We start from the raw sequence: 9,778 nt of genomic DNA on the forward strand, positions 1-9,778 counted from the left end.
TTTCATTTTCAGTCTTGGATTATTTTTTCTATGTACAAATAAAATCGTGGCAAAGTAAACAACTTTCACATCAAAATATAAACGAGAATACTAAAAAAGAAATAGATGTAATAACGTGCAAGGCAAATACCAGGCCTACATCATCTTAAGGTATACAGGTGAAGGAAATCACCTTATTGATAAACAATTTACTTGACTGGGATAGCGACCACTGAACAATATTGTTTCTTAAAACTCTCTCTTCTTTTCAACAAGTGGAATAAAACACATGCACATACCGGGGCATCAGTTTGGAGGAGGGGTGGGGTGGTGGCAGGGATAGTTGACCCTCACCCCATTAAATTCTGAGATGTGGAATATGTTTTGTTGTTGTTAATTTTTGTTGTTGTTTTTTGTTTTTTGCTTTTTAGGCAGAAAACTGCCCAAGTTTTTCACTTTAAGTGTGCATCGGATTGTTAAAATTTAATTCTGAAATGCAAAATCTCCCTTCTGTGAGAGGGGATATCTCCTTTCGATAGACCCCTTCCCCCTACTTGGTTCCTTCCACAGATATAACATACTTTGGGGAATGATAATTTCCCTTATTCTATGAAAAATGTTTTTAAGAGATATTTTTATTTGAATTCCAAAGATGAAAAGCCTTTCCTATATATGCACGATTGTTCATTTTGGAGGGCAAAAGGCATTTGCCCCGCCTCCCGAGAAAATATGGGAGGGGGAATGGTGGGGACATAAAACTTTGCCTCCAAGTATTTCCTGAGATTGAGATTTTTTTTCTTCACTTTTTTGACAGAAAATGAACTGTCACCGAACATTTCAGCTATAGTATGCACCAGATTAAAAGGCAGAATCTCCTTTGCATAACCCTCCCCCACACTATCTTTCGTTATGTCCCCTTCCATATACGCTCAGTGCTTTTGTCCCATTTTTGTTCTATATCATCACAAAGTATGTACTAGATCTTTAATTTCAGTTCCGACATATTAAAGAAAATCCCTCTTGTTGGAGGGGGTAGTGTATCTTTCAATTAACAATCCCTCCTCGGTTTCTACCCTTAGATTTGGTACACTCCTTTTACTGATAATTTACCAAATATTCCATCATAAATGTGTATACTAGATTTTTTTTACATTTCTATTCTTACTGCAAAGGCTCCCTCGCATGGGAAGGATTGGGGGACAGCCCCTTTCATACCCTCCTCTCGCTGTATCAACCTCTCCTCCATGCATTGATTATGGCTACACATTTGGGTATGGACTTTTTTTTTCAAAATGGTAGTTCAACCAAGAGTGGCACGAGATCATTGAATTGCAAACAAAAGAATGCAAAAGCTCCATAATGTGGGAGGGGGATACCTCCACCCACATCCTTCTGTCGATTGGTCTTCCTCCATAGATGGCTGACTTACTACACCTTTTTGATACAAATTTCGAGGTATTCCTTCAAAAGTGCCTGTGTGCCAGGTCGTTGAATCTCATTTCTCAAAATACAAGAGCTCTGTCGAATGGGAGTGGAATACCCTACCCTCGCCAACGCTGCGCTTGCTGGGTTCCCATCCATATAGACTTGGTACACCTTGGTGATCCATAATTTTCCAAATATTCCCCAAAACGTATGCATCAGATTCTTAAAAAAAAAAAAAAAAAAAAAACTTCTTCTTTGGGAGGAGGGTAGGTGAGATGCGCCCACACCCCATCAACTTCCGTATAAGTGATGACGCACACATTAAACAAGAGCTACACTGAGTCACTGATTTCAGGTCTAAACCTGCAAAAATCCAATCCCCCACCCACATCCTCCCCCTCCCCCTCCGCTTCATTCCTTTGCACCATGAACTTATGCTTTTACATATTTTCCAAGTCCCCCCCACGTGAAAACAGATCGACACCCCTTGCTCTGTGCACATACCCGACTCAGATAATTACCTGAAAAGTTCTGCGGAATGAGTAGCCACTTTTTTGGTAACAGAAATGCATGGTTTGTAAGCCCTACATTATAAACAATTATTAACTATTAACTATCGCAATATCAATATTAACATCCTCACATTTCATTCGAGGTATTTGACCTTGTGTGATTTTCATAGGTGAACGGTAATGGCTCGTTAATAAACAGTGCCTACGAGTGCTCTCTAAAACATCATCATGTTTACCATTGATGATGCCAAACTATTCTGATACTTTGAGGTTATTGACCTCTCGAGATCATCAGAGGTCAAAGGCAGAAACTCGTCTGTGTGCCTTGGAATATGAAGACGATGTCATTGTACACAGATATGCTTGTTTTGTACATCTTTGCCATGTTTGACCTTTCACCAATGATGTCATACTTCAATATTCTGATATTCTGAGATCATTGACCTCTCAAGGTCATCAGAGGTCAAAGGTAGAAACCCGTCTGCTCTTTAGAATATGAAGACAATTTCATTGTAAGACAAATATGCTTGTTTTGTACATCTTAACAATGCTTACCATTACCCAATGACATCACAGATCAATATAATATTTTGAGGTCATTGACCTCCAAAGGTCAACAGAGGTCAAAGGTTAAAACCTGTCAATGCTCTGTGGAATCAGAAAATGGTTTCCCTGAAGTATAGATGCATGTTTAGTGAATCATAACCACATATATCATTCACAAATGTCTAAAAACATCGATATTTTGATATTTAAAGTTCATTGACCTCTGGAGGTCATCAGAGGTCAAAGGTAAAAACCTGCCAGTGCTCTGTTGAATCTAGAAATGATTTCTCTGTGGTGTAAATGCATGTTTAGTGCAACATAACCACATATATCATTTGCAAATGTCTAAAAACATCGATTTTCTGATATCTAAAGTACATTGACCTCTGGAGGTCATCAGAGGTCAAATCAGACTTACCTCCCGATCTTAAAATAAATCTTATGGTATGTACTAACACTGGTGAAAGTTTCATGCTTTAGTCAAATTTTGCACAATTCACGTGATTTTGAGGGCTTATCTGCTCTACTAGAAGTGGTGCCGGAGGCATTATGTTTTCGGGTTGTCCGTCCGTCCTTCCGTCCGTCGGTAATGAATTTTGTGGACAGCGTAACTAAAAAACCTTTTGAGGTATCCTAATGAAACTTGGCATGTATGTGTATTAGGGGGTGAAGTTGTGCCTATCAACTTTTGGGTGCACATGCTCAAGGTCAAAGGTCAAAAGGTCAGGGTCAAATACGTAGAATTTCACTATTTCCATGTGCTACCAAATCAAGATTCTCTGGTGAAAGTTTGGGGTCATGAGGTCAAAGGTCAAAAGGTCAAGTAAAAATATTAAAACTTCAATTTTTTTCTTCGTACCTCGGAAATTGTTCAAGGTATCTTTATGGAACATAGTATATATACTTTTACTGACTGGCAGTGATTATCTAGAGAATTTAGGGTTCATGGGGTCAAAGGTCAGGGGTCAAAGGTCAAGGGCAACACTTGAAAATTTTACCATTTCCCTCATATTTATGCAATGCTAGCAGGATTTTTTTTTTTTTTTAAACACTTGGTATATGCATGTATAACCTAATAGAGATTCTCTGGAAACTTTTTTTTTTTTGCCTCAAAGGTCAAAAGGTCAAAGATAAAGGGAAAGTGCTGGACTAACTTTTTCCTCCATATCTCGGAAGTGGCTCAAGTTATCTTGAAACTTTTTTTTTTTTTTTTTATGTTTTTATTGAACAATAATAACATATGTACAAAAATAGGTATAAACACACTTGACGCAACAGAAGCACTGAAAAGTAAGACATAAGAAAGAAATAAAAGAGAAAAAAAAAAGAAAAAGAAGAATAACAAAATAACACAGTCACAGTTAAATTAAAATATGCTGGCCCACGGGTATCCACTATGATGTATCGTGAACTACCAATATTCGGGCCTCCCCCCAGGATGACCAGCAACCCGACCACTATCCGACTGATTTACTGCTCGATTTACTGCCCCGACCTCCGGACCTACAGCGAACCTGTCGGAACCTGTCGACACCGCCATCCATGCAAACATAAACCAGGGAGGTGGAAACCTGCATAAACCCAGGCTACTTCAAGACTCCTAATTGATAAAACAGACGAGAACGACCACCCCAGTAGGGGGCCACTGGGAATCCCGCGGGCCAGACTGCAACAGTGTATGAGATGCCTTTTTAACATGTACATATGCAGTTGTTATGAACTTCATCAAGAACAGCTTTGAATGATATTATTCAACTCCTTGCTTACTGGAAACACATGAATTCTTACAATGGTATGTACTTTATAAAACAAAATTAAACTTTTGCAAATGTTGACTAATCTTATCGTTTTTGAGGGCAATCAGGTATTCTGACTTATATTTTGACTTAAAAAAGGAGAGAAGTGGTTGGAAATTAGGTTTCTCCTTTTTAAATTTACATCGATAGATATAAAATCGTGTACATAAAAGAAAGAAGTTAATACATAGATAATTTGTTTGCTCCTTGTTACACCCAAACAGCCTTTGAAAGGAAGAAAATTGTAGTTGGTCCCCTAGTTTTGCACTCAAATATTTTTCCAAACATTTCCAAAGTTGATTGACAGCGGTACATTCAACCATGAAATGCTGAATTGAGTCTTCTATTTGATTGCAGAGACTACATAGGTCTGTCAGACCTCTTAATCTTATACAGAAATTCATTAGTGGCTATAGCTCTATGGAAAGTTTTAACATAAAAGGACCTTAACTGAGTTTCAATTGTACATCTAAGGTTGTTTCTATGAATCAGTGTCCATTCCTCATCATTTACCTCTACACCAAAAATATTATTATCTTGAAACTTACTACATATTTATGCATGTTCTGCCTGACAGTGATTCTAGAATTTTAGGGTCAAAGGCCAGATGAAAATGGTAACAATGTACTTTTCAATACAGAAATTGCACTTTTTCTCCATACCTTGAAAATTACTCAATGCATAAACTTATGAATGGGTGACAGTCAAGTTAAAGTCCTTAAATCCCCAAATACATGCTCTCCTATTTATCCAATAAAACCTAGGTCAAGGAAGGTGAACATTCAACATATTTGTGACAAAATTGTCATTTTAATATTTTGCCAATTTTGTGAAAATGTAATCACACATTGTCCACATGTACTATAGACCTATTAGGAGAATCATGCATTATGGCGGAGGCATACCAGTCGCCTTAGCGACATTTCTAGTTTTTTGGTTTTTTTTGTCCAGGTTCATTGTGCATCACAATTGACACATTATGATAAGTAGTAGTAGTAGTAGTTGTTGTTGTTGTTGTTGTTGTTATTGTTGTTGTTTTTGTTGTTTGTCATTTTTTTTTTTAAATCAATGTAGGGAGGGAAGGAATATGCCTACTGTACAGACAATACTATCTTGCAGATTGTTTTTCAGCCTTCTTGATGCCTAGACACTGCCAGACACTATTTGTGGTATTTCATCGCTTAAGATAAACTAGGGTGCAGCAGACTTTACCCCTAGTGTCCATATTTTGTGGAAAAAAAAAATTAAAAGTCATAATTTTGGTCTTTAAAGATATTTTTCATGTCGACCGCGGCTTACCTCTTCAAGCACAATACTAAGACCAATCAGTAAAGCAAAGGGGAATTTAGATTCTTGCAAGGACTGTGGCTGTGACATAGTTTTGTTTTGAACACTACCTACTTCTGATCAACTTATTTTGCCCAGATCTTGGTTCAAGCAGAGGACAGAGTTCACCGCATCGGTCAGCAGGACTCAGTCACTGTCCGGTACCTCATCGCCAAGGGCACAGCTGATGACTACATATGGTCAGTGAGCAAGTTACATATTGTAAAGTATTCTCATCAGGACTTAAATGATATGGCATATGATGGACTGTTGACCCTTCATGTGCCAAGGCACTTAGTTGAACTTGCCCCAACTTCTACATCAGCATTCAGTAATCCTGCCACCCTTTTGCCTTGTTGTAAAGGCTTGACAGCCCATTCCGGTAAAGCAGTGTGCCTCAATCTAATGTTAAAGTAGGCTATAGTGACACAATAGGGATAGGTGGTGTAGGTCATCTCTATTCATGGGCAATTAGTTTTTCAGACAACTGAGCCAAGTTTCAAACAAAGAACAGTAAAGGTTAAACAAGAAGTAAAGAATGGTATTAAAGAGAGAATTTAAAGTGGAAACTGTACACTTACATCTTTAAAATCTTTGTTCTTTTGCATTATAAGCTGCACAAAATTTTCAGCTATAGATAATGATGAGACAATTTCCTGTGAGTTATAATAAATCATTTGTCCACTGATATGTCTACACTTTTCTGATGAGCAATTGCAGTCCAATTTAGGTTTGATACTATGTGTAAAATTGTGCCCCTCATACAGAAGCTTTTCATACTGATTTTTCCTTCAGAAATGTTTTTTTATTTAATAATAAATTATTGTTCATATTCACTTTATGTCCACTGAGTTCGTATATTGGTACATTGTAAATGTGAACACATATCTATGTGTCTTCTTAAGTTATCGTGAACAGAAGACTTTTGTAGATAAATAGCAACGATTACTGCGTAGGGTATATGTTTAGCGAGTCTAATTTTTTGCGATTCGCGACTTCCTGACGATTTCGCCAGTGGTTAAATTTGTGATCCTGGAGTACAGTATCAATGGAGAAATGTATGCATGCACATCACATTCATGTCGGGATCAGAGTCCATATATAAAAAATGTATGCAGTAATCTCCTACACAGTCTTTATTATTTGCAGTAAAGTTCCTTGGCGGTATATCTTTGCAAACAAATTATTTGTTCAAACAATCTATTATAAGGAGAAGTGTGTAGTCAATGACATTGTTTTAAAGCTCACTTCTGGCATTCTCTTGCTTTTTGATCTGTATTGTTACAAAACTGTGGCAAAACATGATTACGTTTCCCAGAGTGAGCCATTTTCTATCAAGAGACTCCACTGAGATCAGAGGTTCATTCCAGTAGTGAAATAAAAGATAAGATAATCAGTGTAGTTTGCCTATTAAAAAAAAAACGAAGTACAAAGGGGAGATCATGATGAAGATTTAATCTTGACAGCAGATATAAATTTTGACATAAAGGTTCTGTGTTCCTTCATTTTTTTTTCCAGGCCTCTGGTCCAGAAGAAACTATCGACACTCAGCAAGGCTGGTCTATCAAGGGATGACTTCAAGGAAGCCGACACCACAGAATTCAAGGTGTGTTCCCCAGTGACAGTGAAGATTTTCATCTAACCTGTCGCAGTACAAATGGATATAAGATATTTTTTAGGTGGTGCAACTCAGGTTTCTTTTTTGTATGTGTGTGCTTTGACTTGTTATGTGCAAATAAAGAACAAGCAAAAACATATTTTACTGTGCAAGAATTTCTCAACAGTCCTTGCAGTAATGCAAGGACTGTTGAGAAATTAGTTAGGTTAGTTTTGTTTCGGATTAGTTAGGTTAGTTATAGGTCTTTTTGACTTAGTTTCTTTGTTTCATCCATTTTCAATGTATATCAGTCAATCGATCATATAATTTCTTGTATTACGTGTGGGGGGAATGCACCCTACAAGCTCAGCTTTTTAGCATTCCTCCCCATTTCCAACATTTTCGTATACATACAATTTTTCTGTAAACTTATCCTTTATTTTGTATTATGATGAAATCTATGTATTCAATTTCTGTAATATATTTATATGTTTCTGTTGGAAATGAAAAATAAATGAATGAATGAAAATGAATGAATGCAGTCCAAGTCCTTCAGAATACAATACTGTTGATTTCATGACTTGGGTCAAGCCTGAGTATATATGCCCGTGTTTCTGGCGTGAGGGGGGTTCATGGCTACTACCAAAACACTGAATGATTAATTCTCATTTACTTTAATAATGAAGAGCAATTCTTTTCCTATGATGCCGCTGGCCCAAAGAAGTAGATTGTAATTGGACTGTCCCCCTGTTGTGGCCATCAATAGTACTCAGTATTCTGCTCCTTTGCTTAAATGTTTAATATGCAATTTTCATCAGTGTTGTAGCGGAAGGATTTTAACACCACGTGACCTTGTTTGACTTGACGTTGATGTCTTTTCCCTCTTGGGTGAACAATCTGAGTGTTTGCAGAATAGTTATGAAGTAAAGGTGGTTTATTCAAAGACTGGAGTAATTGTGTTCACACTTTTGCTATTCTCTGTACACAGGATCCCAGACAGCGAAGCATCCTGTCCTTCTTTGAGCAATCATTCTTTGAAGATGACGAGCTGTCGCAGGAGGAACTCGACATCCTCGACGCAGCTGAGTCAACGGGTTGCGGCAGTGTTGCGGCAAGCAACTCTTCAAGTGAAGCGAACGAGGCCGAGACGACAAAATGCAGCCCTGCCACCACTAACCACTCGGTGACCACAGTTGGCAAACCAGTGCAACCCTCCTCTTCTAACATGAGCCTCTTCAACTCATATAGCAGCAAGAATGCAGCATCTTTTGCACCACCCGTGAAAAAAGCAAGGATGACGTAAGGAGGGCTTCTAGTGGATTTAAGACCTGTATGTGCTCTATGATCATAACAATCCCTGTGTATTTTGTCAACAGGTGCCATTGTTCAGATGAAAAGGATTGAATATTTACTGCATTGATATGGAAACAATGTTATATTCATCCGTCCATTTTTTTTTTTTTTTTTTGGGGGGGGGGGGTAGTCCTGCATGGGCATATTTATGTGTGCTTTTGCTTTCAGATTGAGTAGGCATAAACCACCAAAGAGAACTTGGTGTCTTCAAATTATCTGATGAAAAGGTTATTGAGTTGTCTAGGTCACGTGGGTCATAACGGGCTACAGTCCACAACATTGTGCTGTAACCATAAGATTTGAATTCATGATATACCACATCTGGTATTTTTCTGCCAGGAAAAGAAGAAGGAGTTTTACCAGCATACAATTTCTGCACATTATTCATTTCAGAAATATTTTGAGTTTTTGTGAGCCATTAAGTGTTGTGATTGAAGAACCTAGTCAATTTCCCACTAAATCTGCAATACTTGATATAAACAGTACTTAGAGAAAAGTTGTTTGGCTGTATTCAGTGCCATTTCTTCAAATAATGTGATCTCTAATTAGTAAGACATGAATTATGAATACTTCCAGCTAATTGTCAGCCCCAAGTACAGTTTGAAATTTGTTTTTGATAGGTTGATAGAGCTACCAACTTTACCAATTTAAACAGGAATACAAAGGTGGGGTAGAATTTGTGTAGAAAAATTGTGTAATTTCGTAAACTGATTACAAAATTGTTACCTTACTGTCAGATACAATGTACCAGCATGAAGCAATGTCAGAGATACCAAAATTTACTTTTTGCAGTATTTTAATTTGCTCTGTTTATTGCCAAAAAATACTTCAGGTTTAATGGAAAATACCATTTTCCCTAATTGTATATCTACACATGTCTCATACAAGAGAGGTAAAAAGACTTTTTTTTGTTTCAACCAGAAATATGCCTTTTCATCCCTCTAAATACTGCAGAGTGATTCACAAATTTGGTATCCCTGCAGTGTTCATCACAGCTGCTGCTACATTCATATGTGCTGCAGGCTGTAATTGCCTTTGTTAACATACACACCACTCGATAAATGGCTTGTATTTGGCCCTTTCACAAAAAGCATGTGCATTTTCATTTTTATATTAGTCGATGCATACTTTGGAGGAGTTTGTTGTAAACAGAAGTTGCTCTCTTACACTTTTCAAGAAGCCTGACACTGGACCTCATTTGTTGACTGGTTTGTCACCCAGCTTAGGAGTACACTTTGTATGTA

General features: G+C 37.5%; 1 protein-coding gene across 1 annotated transcript in view; it reads left to right on the plus strand.

The window, feature by feature from the left end:
- Window positions 1–8,484, plus strand: part of LOC140243518 (SWI/SNF-related matrix-associated actin-dependent regulator of chromatin subfamily A-like protein 1) — a 30,167-nt gene extending 21,683 nt beyond the window's left edge. Inside the window, exons 16-18 of the mRNA XM_072323189.1 lie at window positions 5,684–5,784; window positions 7,103–7,190; window positions 8,170–8,484. Coding sequence (XP_072179290.1) covers window positions 5,684–5,784; window positions 7,103–7,190; window positions 8,170–8,484 — 504 coding nt within the window. The remainder of the gene's footprint in view (window positions 1–5,683; window positions 5,785–7,102; window positions 7,191–8,169) is intronic.
- The last annotated feature ends 1,294 nt before the right edge of the window (window positions 8,485–9,778 follow it).

The sequence above is a fragment of the Diadema setosum genome, chromosome 20 (assembly GCF_964275005.1).
Source record: "Diadema setosum chromosome 20, eeDiaSeto1, whole genome shotgun sequence".
Lineage (NCBI taxonomy): Eukaryota > Metazoa > Echinodermata > Echinoidea > Diadematoida > Diadematidae > Diadema > Diadema setosum.